A 26224-nucleotide genomic window follows, 5' to 3' on the forward strand; every position below is an offset into this window, starting at 1 on the left:
TGCGCTTCCGCGCAGTCTGATCAGGATCCATGCAGTTCTTTTTACAAACCCTATAACAAGTAGAGAAACTGATAGCGAACAGCATGGATCCTGATCAGACTGTGAGGATGCGCAGACTGTTCCGGATCCATGCTGGTCGCAAACCCATTATGTTGGTTTTGTCGTGACGCTGCTCAAATAAATTACAACATTGTATATTTTACCAGGCTTATAAAACTTTCTCCCTACAACAGAGATTAATAACAAAACATACAATTATACTGATCTGGCAATATTGTCAATGTTAGCAGGTCAATATATGTAAGGCCTCTATCACAACAGCCCTACAGCAGCCGTACAAACAAATTTTGATAAAAATTGCTGTGTTTCCTGCGGAAGCAGCAAGACATTGGTACAAATTCTTTAAGGTTGCCTCAACGTCACGGACTGATTTCTCAACATGCAGATTATTTCTGCGATTTTTTGACAGATTTTGGATGTCTCAAGACTATCGTAAAACAATAGTACGGCCAGAGACATAGATAACATAGTATGTTATCTATGTCTCTGGTACTGCAGTCTCACGATTTCTAGGTTCTCATGTAAAAAATTTTTGTGTTTGTCTTGCAAGGACGGAAGTATGCCGCACAAGCATCTTGCTGCTACGCAGGTCGCAATCAAATGATGTCACATGACAGATATACAGATCTGTCTAGATAGCCTGCGAAATTACCTGCAACCTTTCTTTGGCACAGATTTCTCTATAAATCATACAAACCAAATTTCATGCGGCTGATGTGATAGAAGCTTTACACATTAATACAATTACCATCACAAGCAACAGTTAAATATTATACTTAAAATGCTTTATTTAAACAGCTGATATAGCATTTGTATAATTTAAAATGTAATGGCAGTTTCTACTTTTAAATGTACCATTCAGTAAGGTGAAACTATTTACTCTCATGTAATATAAAGTGGACGATGACAGTTTATTCATGTAACTAATATCCTTTAAATTTTATTCTTAATGACAGTATATTTCATTAATGCTATTGCAGTATGTACATATTTATCACCAACCAGAATTACAACAAACAATACTTAAATTTATAATTTTAACATGCTTCACCTTATTCCTTTTTTAAATAGACAAGGCAGCCAATTGCATTATTATACAATATACACATATGTACAACATAAAATCTGTTTGTTTGTTTGTTTGGTTTTGTGGCACACAAACTCAGAAATAGGAAAGATGATTTTGGATAACCACAGGTTTAACAAATTTCAAAGTTACACCAGGTCTCAAAACCACCTCACCTGCTGGAGCTAAGAGATGCATAGACTCCAGTTATTTGAACCCATTTAGTCGCCTCTTACAATCACGCAGGTATAAATCATGGCTGCAATTCTAATGCCTTACCAGTTAAAGTTACCACCTCAGCCACAATGTGGCAAAAATATAGAAATTCCTTCCTAATAGCATGTTAGAATGGAAATTGATATCAAATTTTCATGTGTTTAAGTATAATAATGCATGGTTTATCAAATTTATCAATCAAATGCTTTGTAATTAAACAATTAGGCCCATTGCCCTTTTTGATTACATTCTTTCGCATTTGATATCTATTTCCTAAGTAAAGTTCTATACATTGTATTTCTTTTCTTTTTTAATATATGCAAAAGGTACACGTATACAAGACATACAATGGGGAGGGCATCATGCTACATGTATTTATAGAGATAAACTTACAGAATGCTATCAAAAAAATCATACTAGCATTGTCATTAAACAATAGGGCATATTTTATTCAGTGAAGAGAAATAACACTTACAAATTTCATATATATCAAAGAAACATTTCTTACAATACCAGAAAATGTTGACAAATAATAAATAAATGACTCCAAATTCAACCCCAAAAAGAAACAGGTACAAACATTAATATCTGAAAACCATGACCAAGCTAATGTTTATGTGGTATGATACATAAGTTGCCATTGTATAATACCTTGTGCATATTTGGTTACAAGTCATGCTTTACTTATTTAGACAAACAATAACTTATATAAAACAAGACAATTTATATATTTATACATGAAAAACCTGTGTGATGAAAGTTCTGTTAAAACATTATGTAATAATATAGGTAATCTGACATTCTTAACTATAAAGAATATTGATAAAACAAAGAAGTTATTGTGAACTATAACTGGCAAACTGACAACATATTCAGACATGGTATTTCTATTATGGAGACAAAAATCACTTATACAGTTACATACAAATGAATTATTTAATGCATTAAGCATAAAGTTAGTAAATGCCCACATTGAGCAAGAATTACACAGTGTATGAAGTATATGAATATACCGGTACTGCAGGAATTTACAGTGTACACACTGTAAGAATTGACAGTGTTGTATAAATACACTGTCGAGTCAACAGTGTAAAATGTATATAAATACACTGTGAGAGTTGACAGTGTAAAATGTATATAAATATACTATAAGAGTTGACAGTGTAAAATGTATATAAATATACTGTAAGAGTTGACAGTGTAAAATGTATATAAATATACTGTAAGAGTTGAAAGAGTAGAAAGTATATAAATACACTGTAAGAGTTGACAGTGTAAAATGTATATAAATATACTGTAAGAGTTGAAAGAGTAGAAAGTATATAAATACACTGTAAGAGTTGACAGTGTAAAATGTATATAAATATACTGTAAGAGTTGAAAGAGTAGAAAGTATATAAAAACACTTTAAGAGTTGACAGTGTAAAATGTATATAAATATACTGTAAGAGTTGAAAGAGTAGAAAGTATATAAATACACTGTAAGACTTGACAGTGTAAAATGTATATAAATATACTGTAAGAGTTGAAAGAGTAGAAAGTATATAAATACACTTTAAGAGTTGACAGTGTAAAATGTATATAAATATACTGTAAGAGTTGAAAGAGTAGAAAGTATATAAATACACTGTAAGAGTTGACAGTGTAAAATGTATATAAATATACTGTAAGAGTTGACAGTGTGTAAGAAATATGAGCATACTGTACGAGTTGACAGTGTTGTAGGTATATAAATACACTGCAGGAATTTAAAATGACACTGTGTATGAGGTATATGCATACACTTTAAGCATTTCAAAGGCAGGATGTATAAAAACAGTTACCATAACTAAATCTAATAATATACTATTATGAAGCCTCTTACACCATATTGTAGCATACTAACACCAAATTATGAATATCACATAGCTGTGCAAAATATATGCCAATTAAAACAAGATCTGTCATGCCCTATCACTGACCTTTGAACTATAAATGTGACCTTCACATTAGACTTTAAGAAGTGACTGCTGCATATAATATCATGTCTTATCATGGTAAATGCTTTCAACTATCCAAAATATTCCCTGATGATTAAACTATGTTACTTAAGACATGTAAAATCACATCAAATTGTTTGATTTTTTACATTACTCCCAAAAAATGATTATGAAATTTTATACAGTCTAAATATGAAACACTGACTGGAGAAGTACAAATAAAATAAAAGCACAGAGACAGACAGACAGTTTTATATATACATATATATACATGTATATACATAATATAGATATGTTGTGGATTCTTTATGACACACTCAAATGACCTCCCCTCAATATAACATCTTTTTGGAAACCAAGCTTCAATTTCCAACAATAAAGAATTATTACTACCTGTATATTTATTATGGTTTTATTTCTCTAATATATCTCTGGACTGGTAAATTTTGTTTACCAACAGTTTATTACAGAATACAATTTTGCCAAGCTTTTTTTATACACCATAATTATTACTAATAGGTTTTAAAAAAATATTTTTACAGCAATTATAAGTAAGAACTATTTGTTTGAATTATCAAGTTATCCCTAACATGAACTAAATGGTAGTAACATTATTTGACTTTCAGAAAACTGTTCAATTATTTGTACAAAAAGTAGCCTTTGTTTTAGTTTGGACTGTATTCATATTGTACTGTACTTATTTACTATTTATAAGCAATAGAGTATGAACAATATACAAAACTGTCAAAGTGGATAGCTTTTCCAGATTTAATTATTCAACTTTCAAAGGTGTAAAATAATCCCTCTAATTAGTCAATTTTATTCAAAAGTTATAAATATTACGACAAAAGGAAAAGTAATATTATCCTATAATGATTCTAATTAGAATTGTAATGATTCAAGCTAAGCAAATATTCAATGTTTTGATAATATGTCAAATAGAAACCACAACAGAGCAAATAAACTGGCAGATAGCTTTATGTGGTGTAAGGTTCATCACCTGTCCTTCCTAGATAAATGTACAAATAAATACATAAACATGGCAATCACTAACATAACTAACAAACACATAAATAAAGTCATTCTGTAGCATGTATCATTTTCACTTCTATCACTGTGCATTTTATAAGTAAACAAAAACAAATCATATAATACATAGTCTCATAAATACAATTTCAAGGTGCTATATAAATTATGTCTTTTTTTAACATTTAACCCATTAACTTGCTAATATTTTGTCACTCTTAGTCATGTCAAACTTAGATAGTTTCTCATTTATAAAAGAAGATATGTAGTTATGTACTGACTGACCTACATGTAAAATGTATGCTCCCTAGACAAAACTAGAAATGTGTCGTCACGCCACAAATGTCCCCGCATGCAGCCAAAATTTCAGATGTTACAATATTTAGTACCAAATTTGTTTGCACAAACTATTTTTTTCATTTTAAGTTCAAAGCCCTTAAAACTATTCAATGTAAACACAAACAATTTTTATACAAAGTTCAAGGCACTGAAACTATTCAGTGTTAACCATTTGTAAATTGCATATTGCATATTTGTAGCCAAAATAATGACTACATACATTTCCACAAAAGTATGAGTGCTGAAACTGAAAATTCAAAATTTTTCCAACATTCAAGAGAGATAACTTTGTCCAAAATCATTGAACCACGACCAAAGGAGCCATTGAACATAATTGTGTTCCTAAATACATACCATTGCCCTACCTATATATACATTGATGACTGGTACCCTTGCTATTTCTATATTTACAGACCATGATACTGACTTTATCTATGTTAACAGACAATGATCCTTACTATACCTACATTTACAGACGGTAATCCTCACTATACCTTCATTAACAGAATGTGGCCCCCACTATACTTAAACTGACAGACTGTTACCTATATTATACATGCATTAAAAGACTATAACACAGATTATACTTACATTAACAGACTGTGTATCTGATATATAGAAGATGAGATAACCAGATCCAGCAATCATTCCTAGTATAAGTAGATTTGATAGCACCCAAATACTGAACCATTTACATTTCTGACCAAATGTCCTTTCCTCATCCTCTCTTCTTGAACCAGATAAATATTCCTGCAACATTGGTTTAAATGTAGTTTAACATTTGTTAAAAACTTAATAGAAGTACTATCCAAATCAAGTTTAGAAAGCATCATGTTGAAACTAACAGTATATATTAAATTATAATAAATCATAATAACTTTAGTCAAATGCTACTTAAGTACCATAATGTGACAGAGGTTTATCATTGTCATATACCTGGTCTTACCTTTGATTATTACATGTATATATCTATGCTTTTATGCTTGTGAGTTCCTAACCCTCAGTTCATTATATATTCCTTCATGTTAATTTGTTCCTTACCTTAAGTTCATTATATGTTTCTTTATGTTAAGGTTTTTCCTTACCTAAAGATCATTTTATACATGTATTTCTTTATGTTCAGGTGTTCCTTACCTTAACTTCATAATATGTTCCTTTATAATCAGGTGTTCATTATATGTTCCTTTATTTTAAGGAGTTCCATATCTATGTGCATTATATGTTCCTTTATTTTAAGGTGTTCTTTACCTTCATTTCATTACATATTTCTTTATGTAAAGGTGTTCCTTACCTCAAGTTCATTATATATTCCTTTATGTTAAAATGTTCCTTACCTTAAGTTCATTATATGTTCTGTTATGTTAAGGTGTTCCTTACCTTAAGATCACTAGATGTTCCTTTATTCTAAGGTTTTTCTTACCTTAAGTTCACTATATATTCCTTTATGCTAAGGTGTTCCTTACCCTAAGATCACTATAATGTTCCTTTATTTTAAGGTGTTCCTTACCTTAAGATCACTATATGTTCCTTTATGTTAAGGTGTTTCTTACCTTAAGATCACTATGTTCCTTTATTTTAAGGTTTTCCTTACCTTAAGTTCATTATATATTCCTTTATGTTTAAGTGTAGCAGAATTTTTTGCTGTTATACCATAGTCCCAGCCACAGAATACTCGACTGACATAATAGAAGTCAAACGCTCCACTACCCTCTATATAGTTCTTCTTGTATGATTTAGATATGCTGTAAAAAGCATACTAATACATTTCAATCATAGGCAAACTTTTTGAAAATATTTTTAAAGCTATATTCAAACTAAATTTCTTTTCTAATAACATAGTTTCATCACATCTAATATACATTTGTATAAAAAATTCATATGTACAAGTGTGCAATAATAAATATAGATAAATTCTTAAGTATCAAACAAAAATCAAAAGTAAATTCAAAGTATTGATGTGAATGATTTATACTATATTTATATCAATACATAATGATTGATACATCATTTATTTTGTACATAAATCAAGTGATTGATTTATAAGTAATTTTCCTACACCTAAAACAGAACTTCAGGTATATATATGATTTATATAGTGAATACCACTATGCAGCCATAATGTGTCAATGACAATCTTATGATGATGCAAATAAAGCAAGTATTTATTTATAAATTCAAGGATGCTTTGTTATCATTAATGCTTTACCTTAAAGCTAAAATAATCAGACACATAAGGTAGTATCCGCCACATGTAAACAGGTATGCATATTTCATGTTGTAGTAGGAATCTTCTGTTATACTGAACGTCTCATACGTGTAGTTACCATAATACATCTCTGTGTCTGTAAACCAACCCTGATAATGTACAAATATAATTTATTATTCTTTCTCAATTATTGACATCCAATCATTGCTTTTAAATTGAACCACATGACCATCCAATATATTCTCATATCGGACCCTTTAATGTCCAATATAGTTATCTTTTATTGGACAGATAAGTGCTTTTGGTCATTTACATGCAATGTCAATGATTAAAGCCATTAATGACAAAAGTATGCAAATGCTGTTAATGTCACAAGTATGCAAATGAATTCTACTATAAGTGATGTGTCTTGCAGCATTAAACCTTAACTACATTAAGTTGCAGTTCCTCAGATATAAAATAAACAAGTTATTAAACATAAAACAAGTACAAAACTGGAATATATTTGGACTTGTGCACAGTTGTAGTAATCAAGTGGCTTGTCCAATATGGTTTCTCCAGCTTGTACTCATCCACAGGGGTTTACTTAAGGTTTTGACTTTCATTTGCCCGAAGGGCAAGTAACTTTAAAAATCTACTTGCCCCCAAGAAAAACAGGTTGCCCGATCTTAAATGTGAAGATTGTTAATAATCAAAGCGAAAATTATGGGTAAAAATAAGATTTATTGCAGATCCTATCAACTTATGCCTCAGATAGTAAAATAGTCCTAAATTCCCTACTGTATATGTTTTTTTGCTTGTCAACACAACTGTCTTTGCCAGGGATCCAATAGAAATCCCTGAGATTAAATTTAGAAAAACTCCTAAATGTCAGGGATTCCTCACATCAAAATAGTAAAATGAAAATGAAGATTAACAATAGTCGTGATCTGTTAAGGCTTATAAAAATTACAGGTAATAAATAATTAGGCCCTATTCCAGGTGACTTTTAAAATATATTAACATTCAGATGCTATCACCTTAAAAATATTTATTCCCTATTACAACTTTAAAAAGGAAACAGTACATTGATTGTTGAAAATTGTGATAGGATTTAAATGTTTATTGTTGATTTCAAACAATGTAAAATATCAAAAATATGTTTGCTTTGTTTGCATTACCAAACTAGCTATGTACCTTTCAAATTTATTTCATTTTTAAAAACAACAAGTTGCTCCAAGTCCATGACAGGATGTGTTATACTCAATTTAAATTGATCTGTCTGATTCCTATCCTCCCTGTGTGTATTGAAATTTATTTGAAGTTTTAACCTATGTCACATCAAAGGGACTCACCGCATGCAGTAATCATACAGTTCAGAGCACTGACTGGTTCAAAGAACTGTCATGCAGACGAAATATACGTCATTTGCTGTATGTTTCACCTAAGGAGGTTTTTTTCTGTTTTGGTCGTAAATTAGGCATGACCTAGATTGACCTCAGATGACTTATAGTTACACAATATGCTGTGATTTACCAAAAAGGATTTTAAACATTATATGGATTATTTTATTCTGTTTATTAATATAGATCTAGAATATTTGTAAACATTGCTGTAGGGGAGAAAGGAAAATAAATTAACAACAGTTCAAGACTATTATGATTTTTAGTCAAGATTTGTGTAAAAAAATTACTGGTGATGAATTTTAAAAAAATTCTATAGGCCTATTGCAAATGAGTTGACGACGCCAGTAGTTAAAGAATGACCGTACGAAGAAAAAAATAGCGTACAGGATTCAAAGGAGTAGATTTTTACGGCCTGATTTTTCTGTTCTTTCTTGAACTTTGCAGATGTGTCAGTCTTTTTTGACATAACTCATCTTGAATTTTTGTGATTTTATGCTATTTATTCAGAAAATCAGATGTTTTCTTTGCCGTGGCTTTTTCTTTAATTGCTGTAGACTTTTTCCTTTTAAAAATGGGAAAACTTTCGGCGCCGCCCGCCATTTTGAAAATAAAGCAAAATGGAAAAAGTTTTATTACGTTATTTGATTGGTTGATACGAGTCCAACTACAATCAGAAACAGTTAAAAATACACTTGTTTGACTGTAATATGAACGGAAAGAAAAGTATTATCGGCAAAAGATATCAAAGATAATAGAAGGCATAATGAAAATTCACTTGCCCGCCGGGCAATTTGCTTTCAAATTTCACTTGCCCGCAGCGATTTCTACCCGACGCGGGCAAGCGGGCGTCCGCTTAAATAAACCCCTGATCCAAATATATTCCCTTATTGTACACTTAAATGTTATATAACCTATACATATATATATTCTAATCTAATACATATTGCAAAGTTTTAACAAGTGTAGATGTTTTTCCAAACTGTATAAATATTTATGAAACAAGTTCAAGAAAACATTATTATAATGCACTCCAAGGAAACATTTATTTAATGAGATTCTATATAACTTATGTATATCCAGTGTGAACGAAATGAAATTGACATTTCTATATAATCTGAAGTATTATTTCAGTATGGTGTGAAAATAAATAACTTACTGAACCAGTTAACAACTCCTTTCCAGTAAATGAAACATTCTGTTTGAACGCATTGCCTTTCTGTACCACATATCTATACAACATCTGAGGCAGTATCACAAAACCAAATGTTAACACAAACACCGGAATGTTGATATAAAACAACCATTTCAGAAACAGGAAGTACGAAAGTACACCTGTACCAAAATGACCTTCTATCTTCTTCATATGACCCCTCCATAATTTCAGAAAGTACCCAAACTCTGCAAGATTATACTTGAAGTGTTTCCATGTCTGAAATAATGTAAGAAATATAGGTAATCATATAGCAACTTCATTCAAATTTATTCAACAATAATGAATCAAAGCTAACTTTAACAAGGTCCTTTCTACATTTAAGATCCAGTTACTATCAAAATATCTAAAAGGACTGATTTTGATGTGCAAACATGTTTACGTCCCTGCGAGAAGTTTGACATTTATTGAAAGATAGAAAGATTGATAGATAGATTTTTTTCTCAGACAAGGCAATACAAATCATTCCTTACACATTGAACATACTACCTAATAACATTTATAATTGTGTTAGATAACAGGCTTCAGTCTACAGTTTGCAAGGTAATACTTTATTTTCTATTTCAGTTTTTGCAATTTAATGAGCTTTATTTCTTTGTAACAGATTGTTATTCTGTTATATGCAATAAATATTTAAGACACCTATATAAATGCAGGTTATGGATACAGAATCACTGCTCCAGGATACTTACTTGTACTTACTTCATCTCTGTTCTAGATACATACAAAACTATCAATATAATTTTTACATAACAGATTAACAGTCTTCCTAATTAAATGTTTCATTATCAAATTAAGGGTATCTTTAACGAAAAAAAGAGAGACATATATCATCATTAACACTGTTCTTAGAAAGATATTTTGTAAATAATCAGATACTTACTATGCTACAGTTGTACTTGAACCGTTTCCAGCGTGTCAGTGTTTTGGGTTGTTTTCTTTTAAGGCTGACTTCACTCCTAATCAATAAATAGCATTCTTCCTTTATATGATTAACATATAAATCCACCATAACACAACCTTTCTTAACAAATACACTCATATCCCGGCATTGATAGTTTTAATTTCTAGTCTGTTATTATAGAGCTTTTTCAGAAAGCATTAAATTAAAAGGTACAAACATTATTTAACTATAGGAAGGACACAGATGTACACATACTTTAACCATTATCAGACAGATATTTTGTGAGACATTACAGATACATTGAACACATACTGTATCACTTTAAATGCACTTTAAGTAAAACAATAAAGTCACTGAAATAAGGCATAGTCTTGTTTTTGTCTATGAATATATCTGCATTGTCACCATTCAATATTCTTCTTTATTTAAGCATAAAACATTTTCTATGTAAAACAAATCTGTTTTTCCACCATAAACAATTAAATTTGGATCACATTTTAGACACTTAGTTAAACAGTCTGACAAATATATGAAAAGTTCTTCTGAAGTTCCATTTAATACTGATAAATTCATTAAAACAACTAAACGTCAGAAAAATTGAGGCAGACATAACTAATCATGTATGTTTCCAAAACATCTTCCCTACAAAGTATTAATCTATACATAGCCAAACATCAAAACTTGACATCAATATATTAAATCCAAATATTTCTAATTTTTCAAGAGATATATGTCAGCATTATCCAAAATCTCCTAAATACTAGTAATCCATTTTCTGAACAATATTATATAATTTAATGTGTTCTGTAACTATTCAAAAAGACCATGTCAAAATGTGCTTATATATAAAATATAGTATAATGTTTCAAAGCAGGCTTGAATTATGTACATTTATAATGAAATTAAAATTAAATCTCAAATTTCATTTCCTGTGACAAAAGTAATTACACATGCATAAGTAAGTTGAAATATTCATAAAATCTATCAAGCAAAACTGACATATGAAGGGATAACCATGTATTTAACAGATGATTAAAAAAATTTGCATTTTTAAAATGATACAAAATGGGTGTCTTGATTGTACCAAATGAAATGTAATGTATCCAATTATAAGTATACAAATAGATCAGGAATGCAGTGTATTTTTATCTGAATAATCTACAAACAATTGCTTAAAATCATTTCTAAGTTACCTAATATTTCTTTAAATTTCAAAAAAGGTAGCATTTACAGTATTTCCCTGAGCAAAAGAGATAAATAAACATCAAATAAATAATCATAATAAATCAATAAGTCCTCGTAAATGCATTATACTCATGCAAAGGTTCATTTTATGGTTTAAGATAAGGATAGTGTGTTGCTTTATTGTGTGCAAGGAAGGAATCTTACATGCCATTCATGTATACATAATTATGTACACACTGTGTGTGTTGTGCTTTTATCTGAGACTAATGCAACACTTCACAATGACACCGTCATTTAACACAGATCTATGCATGGGGTTTGCAAGGTCAACAAAGCAGAAATATGTGCATGTTTGTAATTTAAACATTTTGTTTGATAAAAATTGTCGTGATATATCAATAAGATGAATTTTATGTATCATTGTTATAAGACCTTGACCTTTGATAGTCACTGATGACTGCTTCCACTTGTCCAGTAATTGCATAACAATTAGAAGGCAAACTTGACAGAGAGAAAAGTAATATTAGATCTTGAGCTGTCTAAGAAGAGATCAATACCCCAACAACTATATGACAAAATTGAAAAGGTTTTATGTAGGTCCATGTTGTAGGGTGGACAAGTTTTATTATATGATCTATTGATCTATGATCTTTAAAATGACTTTCTTCGATTGGTTAAGAAGTAATTTTTCATAAAATATAACTAGTGAAAATCTATATTCACTGTTTTTTCTTCCAAAAATAGACTTTCTAAGTATATTCACCGTTTTTTCTCTAAAAATGCATTTTCTGGAAAGTCCACAAAAGACGTGTGCTATGATATGACTTCACACCAAGTTTGTTGTTATTTTTCTAAGAAAACGTTCGGCAACTCGCAAATATAAGTCAAATTTATTAGTCTATTTTAGTTACCGTCTTTACATTTAAAAAAATATTTCGAATTTTGCGTGCCAATGCCCTCATCAAAATGTCAGAGCCAAATAATTACAGAGCAATCTGAATTAACTCTGAGCTTAATATAGTCACGCTCCCATGTTGGGCTCCAAATGTCACAGGGTGAGAAAAATGTGCAGCCTGACCGGGACTCGAACCCGGGACCCTCAGAATACCGTACTGCGGCTCTACCGACTGAGCCTTGGCCACTTACACATCTTCTCCCCCAAATAAAGAACAGTTCTGAACCATGACATTATGGAAAAGTAGCCAAGTCGATTTCCGCTGTATGGCAGATTTGACATGTTCCCATGTAAAAGCGATTTATAGATTATATAATAAAACAGATATGTACTTTTGAGCAGGTGAATATGATATAATATGTACTGAAAAAATAATACTGACCTGGCTATTGCATCGGTCAATATTATCTTTTTCAGTACATATTATATCATATTAACCGGCTCAAAAGTTCATATTTGTATAATAGTGTAGACACAAAAATATCTGACATTCGACCTTCAATAGCAACTTTGACCATGAGCTGCCACAGCAGCAGCATGGATTTTGCACATCACATTATTCATTTGAGCCAAGATTGAAGAATGTCCTTTAAGGGGTAAAGGACATAACACAGACAGGTCTGACATTTGCCAAAAAAGTGTCACCTTTAGGGGACAAGAAATTGTTTGACTTTTGACCTTAAAGTGTAGCCTTAACCTGGAGCTGGCACAAGGTTGGCATGGGTTCTGCACATCAACCTATTGCTGTAAACATTTAATTTTAACACAATTTTGAAGAAAATCCTAAAATGGATATGGGATTTATAGAGCAGATATAAACTGTTTGACATTTGACCATAAAGGGTAACCTTGCCATTGAGCTGGAACAGCAGCAGCATGGGTTCTACATATTGCCATGTCAAAGTAAACATTTGAACCAAGTTTGAAGACAATCTTTCAAGGGGTATAACATTAATAGACTGGACAAAAAAATTTGACATCTGACCTTTGGAAAGACCTTGACCTTGAGCTGACACAGCAGCAGCATGGATTCTGCATATTGCCATGTTGAGGTGAACATTTGAGCCACGTTTGAAGAAAATCCTTCAAGAGGTACAGGATTAATAAAGCGGATATGATGGAGACAGACCAACCAACAGACTGACCTAACAACGTGACAAAGTGATTCCAGTATAGCCCCCTCATCATAATTAGAGGGGGATATAATAAGTTACATCTGTCAGCACTACTTTGATATACAACAAGCAAATTGTTGAGCTGATATCCCCTGCTGTACTATACAAAATCACTTAATTGAAGCTTATTAATATTATGTACCTAAGAATATCATTATGATACATAGCAGTGTGAAGCAAATGAACATTATTTTGAGATTTAATATCAAAATATTATCATGACATTATGTAATGCCATTTGGACATTCATTTAAAACATTTCCATAGATATAAGAGCAGAGAAAGTATGCATATTTATGCTGAAATATGTAACAGTTACATATAGTTTTATAGACATTGCTTGTCCAAGAAAGATTGAAAATCAGATAGACTACAGGAAAGACAGCCAGACAGACACACTGTGCAACACTTTTATCCCCCCAAACTTTGGCAGGGTTACAAAAATGTGTATGTTGTAGGGTTTCTTAATCGGACAAAAATCATAATCGATCATCGAAAATAATCGAACAACCTTTTTCGATCAATCATCGATTATATAATCGAAATATTTATCATTATGATAACAAAGTAAATATGTACAATGCACATACCATGCTTTAATATTTATAAGAATTCCATTTATATTCTATATTTTGTGTAACTACCACTTAATCAACTGAAATAAACTAGTTACTCATGCTTATGTTCATCTTTGAGTAAAATATTTTAATCAAATAAATTCATTATATCTATGAAATTATTATGTCTCAATTCCAATAAAGGAATGAATAAGCTATGTATGGGAACAAGAGAAGTTGGTCATTAATAAAAATGCCAGGTTTTTTTAATGTCACTACATGTATATACTTATATTGTAACCATCTTTAGTTTAGTGTGTAGAATAATTTTATACATATCTTCTTTGTTTGAAGTCAAAACATGTTTATTTCATATTTACAAATAGACTGTGTAGCAATTTTCTAATTTCAAATTTGAGCATAGTATGTCTGTAAACTAGAATGCCTCACTGTCAACAATTACCCTCATGGTCACCAGTATGCTTTCTCATTCATTTTAATGAAAATTATTGGGTAAACCAAAGCTGGCTTTAATTTAAAGATTTGTTATAATACAGTGAGTCACTTAAGTAACAGCAAGAAGATAAATAACCGATGATCGATTATTGAACTTTATATTCGATCATCGCTAATCGGTCCTATAAACGATCAATTTTCGATTATACTCGATCATCGTTAAATCCCTAGTATGTTGAAAATCAATGTAATAATAAATACAGGTATAAGAAGCATTTGTTTAAGAAAATATAAAAACTTAATAGTAGAGCTTATGAGAGTTCACCTAACTTGAAATACAATATCAAAAATCATAAAAAAGTAAAACAGTAAACAGTAATCCTACATTGCTGCTAGTATTTGACAGACAAAAAAATCCAATTGATTCAGGTAAAATGGTGCATTAAATTTGCAGGTTAGGCATTTTTAAATTATAAATTGATGATAAAGTGTATATTTGTTTATTTGCATAAATACCACCTGCATCACATCTTAAACAAATATCATATGTAATACCCTTTCAAATTTTTTAATCAGTCAAGAAAAATAGACAATCTGAATCATATTGTCAGTTGTTTTGATGGGTTGGGGAAATGCAACATTTGGGAAGTAAAGCTTTTAAATGTAAACTAAGACTACATTATCTAGTCTATGTGCACATTTAGCGGGTAGATTTTTTCAAAATCAGTAAAAAAATTCTTGTTTTTCATGCTAATACTTACTTTAGCCTACGTTTCTGTGAAAGATTCATTGTCATGGCCTTTATATCATCATCTTCAATTTCAGCAGCATCGGGATTATCGTGTACAGCTCGAATGAAATCTTCTGATGCATCTCTTCCTGTAGGTATATGCATGTTAGCATGGAACGATTTCCTTTTAGTGGACTTTTTCCTGATAGATGAGCCATGTGCAATCTCACTCGCCATTTTTTCTGTAATAGAATGGTATCAAAATAAGAAGAAATGCTCAATTGTATTGATATGAAGTATAAAATATAGCAACACTGTAAATTGTCACTCCACAATTTTCAAAAGATTAAGGGTCAGTAACAATATTACTAAATACTTATCAATAGTCCATTGCTATAATGCAATAAAGCTAAAATTAGTTATTTATTAAAAATATTCAAGTGTTTATAAAGTTTTATTACATCAAGCTATTTAAGATACTCTTTTTGGTACAGCCTGAGAGAACAACAATATGACAATGATTAATGTGTAAGTTCATAACAATTTTCTACAGATTTGTTACAACATATTATTTCTTCACATCAACAGATGAGAAATCGCAAATTTTTACTGACCTAACTGTTTGCTAGGAAGACTTTCTAACAAGATTGCAGTATCTCTTGGGCCTTCTTCTTTTGCCCATTGTGACCTTCTATGAACTCCTATACCATGTTCTGAGGTAAAACTTGAGGCATCAGATGGTCGCCGGTCAAGTGGAATAGCAGGACCATGTTCACTAAATGCTGCACGAGGATAATCGGGCACTATCTCATCCTGATAACCTGGATTAACTGAAATATAATTATTTTAGTCTAAATAAATCAATAGTTTATCATTTAATATAGTCTTATGAATTTTATGTCAGACTGGCTTGTCTTGTCTTAGTTCCCAACAGATTTAGTATATAGAATTCACAGCTAGTTAACATACTAACTATTCTCCTGCTTAGAAAGCCGGATAATGAGGTCTATAGAATCATGGCATAGCAAACTCACATTTCTTAAAAAAAAATATCACAGTACAAAATTGATTAAAACAGGTAATGAATCAATGAGCAATGTGCATATATTGTACTTAAGATCATGTTTGAGATTATTATGGGAATCTGGTGACTGTAACAGAGGCAACCTGCAGATGGTTTTTTGGTTTTTGTCTTGGTAAAAAATAAAACCTGAAGTAATGATGGTCCCCAGACAATATAGCAATACATAGGAAATGTTGTCACAAACCCTTTAACTCAAATTAGTGCTAGATCACCATAAAAACTACCAGAGACATTAGAGGTGATTATGTTTTCACTTATCAGAGATGGTTATGGTTCATTGTCTTTTGATCAAAAGAAATAGCAAATTATCAATATTTAACATGGCCTTATGATATTCTGTGACTGTTTGAATTTATGTCAATGTAATTAGGCTCAGATTTATAAATACAGATTCAAGGTTTCAAGACCTTTTAATATGATAACAGAGAAATGTTTAACAATATTTGATTAGTTTGACCTCATAAATATAATAAACAAGGTCAGCTGAAAAGAAAAACAAGGTGTGATGTTATTTTATCATTAAAAGAAATATTTCAAATTGAAAAATATAAAACAGAATTTTTCTGAGGAACTTTTGACAGAAGGTCATAACATTTAACTCAAATCAAGGTTATGTCATATAATAAAAGGTACTCTATAAACTGTTAAACTGAACTAAACTCTATAAACAAGCATACTGCAATGCCAGATATCCGATTGCCATCACTGAAAATAAATGATAATTTAAAAAAAAAATGAAACAGAAGAATATAACAAGGATATCTTACTATTTGACAGTGGAATTTGTTCCCTGCTACTTCTGTATGGATCTTGCCTCCGATATCCATCCATTACTTTTTACACCACTCTATAAAATCAAAAATCATAAACTCATAACCTTTAAAGTTTATTTAACTTCAACAATAATATTCTACCAACCTACAAAGCATTTAAAGTGTTGAGCAGATTTATTTTGAGGACTATAAAGTTTCTCTTCATTTAACAGGTAGAACATATTACATGAGGTCATCCGTGATTATATATGACGATCATGTAGGAATTTTGTTATTGTTGGTATTTAATGGCAATATTATAAATTTATATTGTCTTTTCTGTAGTGGCAATTTTCTGAAAATCATCTCAGAATCTGCTGAAGAAGTCATCAGTCACCTGATTATAAATGTTGTGATTTCATGTATAGGCCACTTGAATGACTGCCTAGTAATCATGGGGTCTGGGATTCAATCCCCAGTATGTGTAGGAGGACTTTTCATGTTCATATTAATGTCTACAAAGTTAAAAACACAATGCCCATGCTTCTAGTGAGTTATTTGCGCCAAAACAACAGCTTGGTTTTAGGATATTTGTGGCTAAATAAAGACATATGATCATCAGCTGTCTTCCGCTAAACTGAGCCCAGTTGATTGAAGAGTGCATTCATTATTCATTAATTAATTAATTGAACCTGCATGGTAAACTTTTTAAGTTTTGAATGCAAGAAAAGTAGCATAACATGCAAGACGGGTAGTATTTATCAGTCGCAAACATCTTGCAGGAGGAATGGCTCTGAATTTAATGTTTTTGATCCCTGAATGGAATGGTTCCTCAGTTAATGAAAGAATATTTGAAAGAGATGCATTTTACGCTTGATAAACAGTAGAACTTCGGTAAGATGAAGTTGAAGGGACTTGCTTAAATACTTTGACTCACCAGGACTTCAACTCATGAATTGGTCTCAAATTACAGACAAATTTCCAGCTCTTGACATTTACAAGCAAGTTACAAAAGGCGTAACAAAAGGAAAGGGCAATATCTAACTAAACCAGCTTATAGTAAATATATTCCGAGTGATTATCAGGCTACATCCGGTCACGAAGTTTACTGTTTACTTTTAAATACCACTGAATGGTAACAATTGAAGCATTTTATTACACATTCAAACACATTCAATACACAGCTATGTAATTAAGTTATTAACACCTGTCACACAAGTTTATCAGAAATCATATTCTTTACCAGAAAAGGTGTGAAAATGTTTTGAGATCAAAGGTGTCAAAATAATTGAAGTACTTCAACTTATTTGTGGTAAATTGTACTTGATTTATTCTTCTTGAACCACAAAGTATTCAAAAATTTTGACACATAAAATTTCAACTCATAAGTTCGGAAAATCCGGACTTTCACTTTATTTTGACACATTGAGAAAATCGACTTATCAGAATTTGACTCATATAAGTTCTACTGTAATTTAATTCTCTCTAGAAATATCAACAGCCTGAACAGGAGTAGATGAAGAGCCACACCCATGATATAAAATTGGGGAAATCTAAAAAAACTGCTTGAAGTTATAAACATTTGTAGAGAAAAAAAGAACTGAATTCAACAAGTAATAAAGGAAACAGCTGGATCAATATCAACTAAATTATGTCATACAGTATTAAGTAACTTGTGTTAAGTGTCAGGATATTTGGTAGATCTAATTAATTTTTCTGTTACCTGTCCTGTGTTCTTGATAACTGGTTATTTTCAAAGGAATGATTTCTGGCAGGAGCCAATAAAAAAAAAGATCAATCACATTGTACAGTTTACATGTCACAAATAATTATATCTATATAACATTACAAATTTATATGTATTTTCTCTGTAAAAGCTACAAAATTTAGATTACTTCCTATTTGATATTTGTTTTGGTCTATATCATGCGGACGCTTTTTTTGTGTTTTTTTGGCACAAGCGTCCATTATTTTGACTTCCGGCAACAAGTCCAAACTAAACAACACAATTGAAAGAAAGATTATTTGTTTACTGTTCGTATCTTGAAGGTATTTATATTAATTAGTAATTTTATATGATATTTTCTTTTTAAACTGCCCTATTGAAACCTTTTCAAATGGTTAATAAATACGCTAAGAGATTGATCATATGTGAAAGGATTTCGGACATGGACTATTTTGGATGGTATTTATTTATTAAGTTTTGTGAAACGTAAAAAACAACAACAACAGAATTTGTTGTAAAATGAATAACCTTGTGTATGCTTTTTTACTGGTTTTCCGCACAACAGAATGTAGATCTAATATAAATCTAGAATGACTAAAATATGCAACACAGATATTTTGGATGCAGCCAAGTTAAAAAAATTTAATTTTGCAAGAATTTTAAGAGTTTGTTTAAGTAAATGTCGAAGGTTTACATTGGTCATAAATATAGAAATTCATCAAAAAGTAAAATTAATTTATATAATTTAATAAACCTTGTTTTGCTGTAATTTTGTTATTATCTCTGTTGCACCTAGTCCAATATATCAGATGTTACAGACTTGTTATAGTTTATTTCAGTCAAGCCTGTTGCTTTGCCTTGAAGCAAAAATATCTCAAAGCGACGTCATATTTATACGACTATGTTGGGCCAACTGAATCATATATATAAAACTCAAACTAAAGCTTATAAACAAATTTTTAATGAATGAAAATGTTGTAAGAGCAATGACACATACAAATAAAAATCAAGAAGTGATGCAAATAACTGGAAGCGTCTAAATACTAATAACTATGATCAATAAAAAATGAGATTTCACTATCCAATAAGATTAATTGTTAATAAAGAGAAAGAAGAAATTACTGACAAATGAAGAACTGAGAAACTGTAGTCAATAATTAAATATTTAAAATAATATATTAAAACTAACTTTCATTATGTTACTATATTAAATGTATATTATAATAAATTTTTGTTTGATAACTGTTATTTATAAACATTCATTGTGCCCTTTATACAAAACAATCTCTGTTGTGCTGAGAATATGTCCATTTCGCAAGCATGTATAACCTTCCAAAACATATAAATTGAAATTTTCCTATTAAAATCTACAATAAACTTTTATGTTGATACTACATTTGATATATAGAGGATATTGAATGAGTGTAGGTTTAATACTAAATTTATTGAACGAGTTGAATAAAATCATATTATCCGAGTCTCTGGCGAGCATAATATTGGTTTATTCAACAAGTTCAATAAATTAAGTATTGAATTTACACGAATATAATATTCTATTTATCACATATATATAAAATAAGAACAGTTTACTGTAAAAAAGAGTCATTTTTCATTGACGCGCCTATAGTATAACGCTAACATTAGCGCTTTAACACTATGTTTATTTGCAACATAAATGACGTCATGTCAAAGTGTTATTACACTAGTGCAATATCGTTTTTAGCTCGACTATTCGATAAGAATAAGTAGAGCTATTGCAGTCACCCGAGCGTCGGCGTCGGCGTAACCACTTATGTTAAAGTTTTTGTAATAGTTCAAATATTTTCAAAGTCCATTGACATATGGCTTTGAAACTTTGCACACTTGTTCACCATCATGACCCCAACCTGTAGACAGGAGGAGGTAACTCTATCAAGCATTTTGACAGAATTATGCCCCTTTTTCGACTTAGAATTTACGTTAAAGTTTTTGTAATAGTTCAAATATTTTCAAAGTCCATTGACATATGGCTTTGAAACTTTGCACACTTGTTCACCATCATGACCCCAACCTGTAGACAGGAGGAGGTAACTCTATCAAGCATTTTGACAGAATTATGCCCCTTTTTCGACTTAGAATTTACGTTAAAGTTTTTGTAATAGTTCAAATTTTTTCAAAGTCCATTGACATATGGCTTTGAAACTTTGCACACTTGTTCACCATCATGACCCCAACCTGTAGACAGGAGGAGGTAACTCTATCAAGCATTTTGACAGAATTATGCCCTTTTTCGACTTAGAATTTACGTTAAAGTTTTTGTAATAGTTCAAATATTTTCAAAGTCCATTGACATATGGCTTTGAAACTTTGCACACTTGTTCAACATCATGACCCCAATCTGTAGACAGGAGGAGGTAACTCTATCAAGCATTTTGACAGAATTATGCCCCTTTTTCAACTTAGAATTTACGTTAAAGTTTTTGTAATAGTTCAAATATTTTCAAAGTCCATTGACATATGGCTTTGAAACTTTGCACACTTGTTCACCATCATGACCCCAACCTGTAGACAGGAGGAGGTAACTCTATCAAGCATTTTGACAGAATTATGCCCCTTTTTCGACTTAGAATTTACGTTAAAGTTTTTGTAATAGTTCAAATATTTTCAAAGTCCATTGACATATGGCTTTGAAACTTTGCACACTTGTTCACCATCATGACCCCAACCTGTAAACAGGAGGAGGTAACTGTATCAAGCATTTTTTTTTACTATCAAGCACTAAGAATAGTCGAGCGTTGCTGTCCTACCGACAGCTCTTGTTATTAAATGGCTTTATTACACTCCTGCACCGCAGTTTATGTGATAAATATTATATATATAATTTGTTTAAGTTTAATGAAAATTATTTATAATCATAAATTGTTCCCTTTTTAAGAAAATATCTCTGTTACACCATGAATATGTCCATGTTTTCAGTTTTGGCCATTTTGCTGGCATAAATTCCTTCAAAACAACCTATTACAACTGTTGTGATAATTAAAAAAAAATAACATACTTTTTTCACTCAGTTAATCTGTGTTATTACTTAAATGTTAATTATTTTCATAAATAAGCATATGTTGTGCCTGTTTTGCTAATTGTGCCTGTTGCACAATAAAAAAAACTCTGTTGTGTCATACTCATATAAATCTTTTATTTTACTTTAGTTTCTAGAAACATGCCACTTTTTCCATTTGGTGATAAATTTTCTCCAAAGAAAACACCCCCTAGAAGAGCCCAATCACTATCAAACCTTCACCTTGATGCAGATAAAACTCGGGAAGAATTTGGTCCAGATGTAGGCCCTGTCAAACTAAAACTTGGCGGTCAGGAAGTGGCTTTTGAAAATGGAATGTGGGTACAAGGTATGATTTATGTATAAAATATAAAGAAAATAGAAATCTTGTCAAATTGTGTATTTTATATGTTAAACAGAACAACTGGAATTGCCTTGATAGTTTATACATTTACATCAAAGATTAAATTAATATATAACCTTTGTGTATGATTATACTTTTTATAATATAGGTAAGATTATTACCATTTTATACAAGCTGGTTGTTGTAAATGTTATACCTATTAGTTTATTATTTATCTTTTAAATTTATTAGTGATTTTTTGTATTTACATTTGTTAAAGTGATGTATTATAGATGAACATGTATCTTTTAGACACTAGTAAATAGTATAACCTGTAAATGAATTGTAATAAATGTGAATATACGGATTACCGCATATTAAGCTGATGACGTTTAAGATGAATGAAATATATGTTTTATTATTATCAGAGACTGGTCCCAGTGCTGCAAGTCATAAAGAAGTGATGAAACTACGACGTGATAACCAAAATCTGTCAGAGGAAAATAATCTACTTAAATTAAAGATAGACATATTATTGGACATGGTAGGCATTACATTGTTTAAATATTCAATTTGTGTTTTCCATTTGAATAATTTTTGGCCTAGTAATGGCCCTTGAATAAAAAGGTAGTTTTGGCCAGTTAATTATTTTTTACTTGTTCTACAAGGTAGCTACAACATGCTACAATGCTCTTGTATTTTAACATTTTTTTTAGAAACTGTAATATACACTAGAAGACATTGTGATTCTTGTTTGAGAAGAAAAAAGTCTACTGATTACTTCAAATATTTTACTCATTAAATTTTATTTATTTTTTTAAAATAAAAATTACACAAAAAAGAAGAAAGAGGAACCAATGTCAACACCGAGTCAAGTTTTAACTGTATTTATTATTCTACTAGTTTTGATTGAATAACAACCTTCATCAGGAATAAGAAATTAAACTGTTAACAATTTCCATTCTTTTCTTATTTCAGTTAGCAGAAACTTCAGCGATTTCTCACTACCACGAAAATGAGCTAAAACAGTTAAAATCTGGCAAGAAAAAATAGTGGTCAATTAAGTTATTATAAGCCATTGTGATAAAGACTTGGGACCTTAATTAAACATTTAGAAAAAAATTATCAATGAAAATGCATTAAATGTACGGAAAAGGGTTGGAAGCAAGTGGGAATTTCATGAACATCCTCTAGAAAAGTTTATCATTACAGTTGGCATGATATGTAGAAATTATTGCTGGGTTTTGCTCTTAATACGCAATCACATCATTCTTGTAGATCTATGGACTGTTCTTTACTAGTATATCAACTTTATAATCAGTAATTATGATTCAAAGATTATTGAATGAGATATTGTGTTCCAGTTTCTTGAATTAACAGGCAAAAAATGATTAATTTATAAGGTATGATATATTTTTTACAATCTATATGTTTCTATTAAAATTGTTCAGACTTTGTACTGAGTATTTTAAGAACATGTATATAAAGAATATTTTAACATTCCATATGGGTACAATTGTTTTAAATCTAATTTTTTACTTACTTTCAGTAAATGTATAAATTCTTTTAAAGTCTGTTACCTCATGATTAATTTGCTTTAAAGGAATGTCAATTCTTTTTACTTCTATGTTACCATGATAACAATATGTATTACATATCATTTTTGAAAGTTGTCCGTCCATTTTATCTTTTTTACAAGTTTATATATTTGAGGATCAGAAGCTCATAATTTTCATATATCTGTAGAATTTTTAATTCTCTGAATAAACTGACTAAAAGCAACTTTGCAGAGGTAATTTATAGTACATAGTTTTTTATTACTTTGACTTGAAAATTTACTTTTTGTGTTACTTTTTAGCTCGACTATTCAATAAGAATAAGTAGAGCTATTGCAGTCACCCGAGCGTCGGCGTCGGCGTAACCACTTATGTTAAAGTTTTTGTAATAGTTCAAATATTTTCAAAGTCCATAGACATATGGCTTTGAAACTTTGCACACTTGTTCACCATCATGACCCCAACCTGTAGACAGGAGGAGGTAACTCTATCAAGCATTTTGACAGAATTATGCCCCTTTTTCGACTTAGAATTTACGTTAAAGTTTTTGTAATAGTTCAAATATTTTCAAAGTCCATTGACATATGGCTTTAAAACTTTGCACACTTGTTCACCATCATGACCCCAACCTGTAGACAAGAGGAGGTAACTGTATCAAGCATTTTGACAGAATTATGCCCCTTTTTCGACTTAGAATTTACGTTAAAGTTTTTGTAATAGTTCAAATATTTTCAAAGTCCATTGACATATGGCTTTGAAACTTTGCACACTTGTTCAACATCATGACCCCAACCTGTAAACAGGAGGAGGTAACTCTATCAAGCATTTTGACAGAATTATGCCCCTTTTTCGACTTAGAATTTACGTTAAAGTTTTTGTAATAGTTCAAATATTTTCAAAGTCCATTAACATATGGCTTTGAAACTTTGCACATTTGTTCAACATCATGACCCCAACCTGTAAACAGGAGGAGGTAACTCTATCAAGCATTTTGACAGAATTATGCCCCTTGCCCCTTTTCGACTTAGAATTTACGTTAAAGTTTTTAGCTCGACTATTCGATAAGAATAAGTAGAGCTATTGCAGTCACCCGAGCGTCGGCGTTGGCGTAACCACTTATGTTAAAGTTTTTGTAATAGTTCAAATATTTTCAAAGTCCATTGACATATGGCTTTGAAACTTTGCACACTTGTTCACCATCATGACCCCAACCTGTAGACAGGAGGAGGTAACTCTATCAAGCATTTTGACAGAATTATGCCCCTTTTTCGACTTAGAATTTACGTTAAAGTTTTTGTAATAGTTCAAATATTTTCAAAGTCCATTGACATATGGCTTTGAAACTTTGCACACTTGTTCACCATCATGACCCCAACCTGTAAACAGGAGGAGGTAACTCTATCAAGCATTTTGACAGAATTATGCCCCTTTTTCGACTTAGAATTTACGTTAAAGTTTTTGTAATAGTTCAAATATTTTCAAAGTCCATTGACATATGGCTTTGAAACTTTGCACACTTGTTCACCATCATGACCCCAACCTGTAGACAGGAGGAGGTAACTCTATCAAGTATTTTGACAGAATTATGCCCCTTTTTCGACTTAGAATTTACGTTAAAGTTTTTGTAATAGTTCAAATATTTTCAAAGTCCATTGACATATGGCTTTGAAACTTTGCACACTTGTTCACCATCATGACCCCAACCTGTAGACAGGAGGAGGTAACTGTATCAAGCATTTTGACAGAATTATGCCCCTTTTTCGACTTAGAATTTACGTTCAAGTTTTTGTAATAGTTCAAATATTTTCAAAGTCCATTGACATATGGCTTTGAAACTTTGCACACTTGTTCAACATCATGACCCCAACCTGTAGACAGCAGGAGGTAACTCTGTTAAGCATTTTGACAGAATTATGCCCCTTTTTCGACTTAGAATTTACGTTAAAGTTTTTGTAATAGTTCAAATATTTTCAAAGTCCATTGACATATGGCTTTGAAACTTTGCACGCTTGTTCAACATCATGACCCCAACCTGTAAACAGGAGGAGGTAACTCTATCAAGCATTTTGACAGAATTATGCCCCTTTTTCGACTTAGAATTTACGTTAAAGTTTTTGTAATAGTTCAAATATTTTCAAAGTCCATTGACATATGGCTTTGAAACTTTGCACACTTGTTCACCATCATGACCCCAACCTGTAAACAGGAGGAGGTAACTGTATCAGGCATTTTTTTTACTATCAAGCACTAAGAATAGTCGAGCATGCTGTCCTACCGACA

General features: G+C 30.9%; 2 protein-coding genes across 2 annotated transcripts in view; one reads left to right on the top strand and one right to left on the bottom strand.

Moving 5' to 3' along the window:
* The window catches only part of LOC132730460 (transmembrane channel-like protein 5), a 43299-nt gene extending 24100 nt beyond the window's left edge, over positions 1–19199 (bottom strand). The window contains exons 1-10 of the mRNA XM_060716384.1: positions 19009–19199; positions 17301–17380; positions 16064–16279; positions 15481–15691; positions 10371–10446; positions 9434–9706; positions 6893–7041; positions 6278–6428; positions 5278–5436; positions 204–224 (exon numbers count right to left, since the gene is read on the bottom strand). Coding sequence (XP_060572367.1) covers positions 204–224; positions 5278–5436; positions 6278–6428; positions 6893–7041; positions 9434–9706; positions 10371–10446; positions 15481–15691; positions 16064–16279; positions 17301–17364 — 1320 coding nt within the window. The 5' untranslated portion in view covers positions 17365–17380; positions 19009–19199. The remainder of the gene's footprint in view (positions 1–203; positions 225–5277; positions 5437–6277; positions 6429–6892; positions 7042–9433; positions 9707–10370; positions 10447–15480; positions 15692–16063; positions 16280–17300; positions 17381–19008) is intronic.
* A 2-nt stretch (positions 19200–19201) lies between these two features.
* Positions 19202–24939, top strand: LOC132730463 (protein chibby homolog 1-like). The gene is made up of 4 exons (XM_060716387.1): positions 19202–19334; positions 22197–22394; positions 22817–22932; positions 23367–24939. The coding sequence occupies exons 2-4, from the start codon at positions 22208–22210 to the stop codon at positions 23439–23441; spliced, it is 378 nt and encodes a 125-aa protein (XP_060572370.1). The 5' UTR covers positions 19202–19334; positions 22197–22207; the 3' UTR covers positions 23442–24939.
* The last annotated feature ends 1285 nt before the right edge of the window (positions 24940–26224 follow it).

The sequence above is a fragment of the Ruditapes philippinarum genome, unplaced genomic scaffold (genome assembly GCF_026571515.1).
Source record: "Ruditapes philippinarum isolate M1 unplaced genomic scaffold, ASM2657151v2 ctg2922_1_1_1_1, whole genome shotgun sequence".
In the NCBI taxonomy this organism is placed as follows: domain Eukaryota; kingdom Metazoa; phylum Mollusca; class Bivalvia; order Venerida; family Veneridae; genus Ruditapes; species Ruditapes philippinarum.

Coding starts and splice junctions, on each gene's coding strand:
- LOC132730463 (XM_060716387.1), top strand. CDS start 22,208: ATGCCACTTTTTCCATTTGGTGATAAATTTTCTCCAAAGAAAACACCC. Junction 22,395..22,816: donor AAATGGAATGTGGGTACAAG/GTATGATTTATG, acceptor TATTATTATCAG/AGACTGGTCCCAGTGCTGCA. Junction 22,933..23,366: donor TAGACATATTATTGGACATG/GTAGGCATTACA, acceptor TTCTTATTTCAG/TTAGCAGAAACTTCAGCGAT.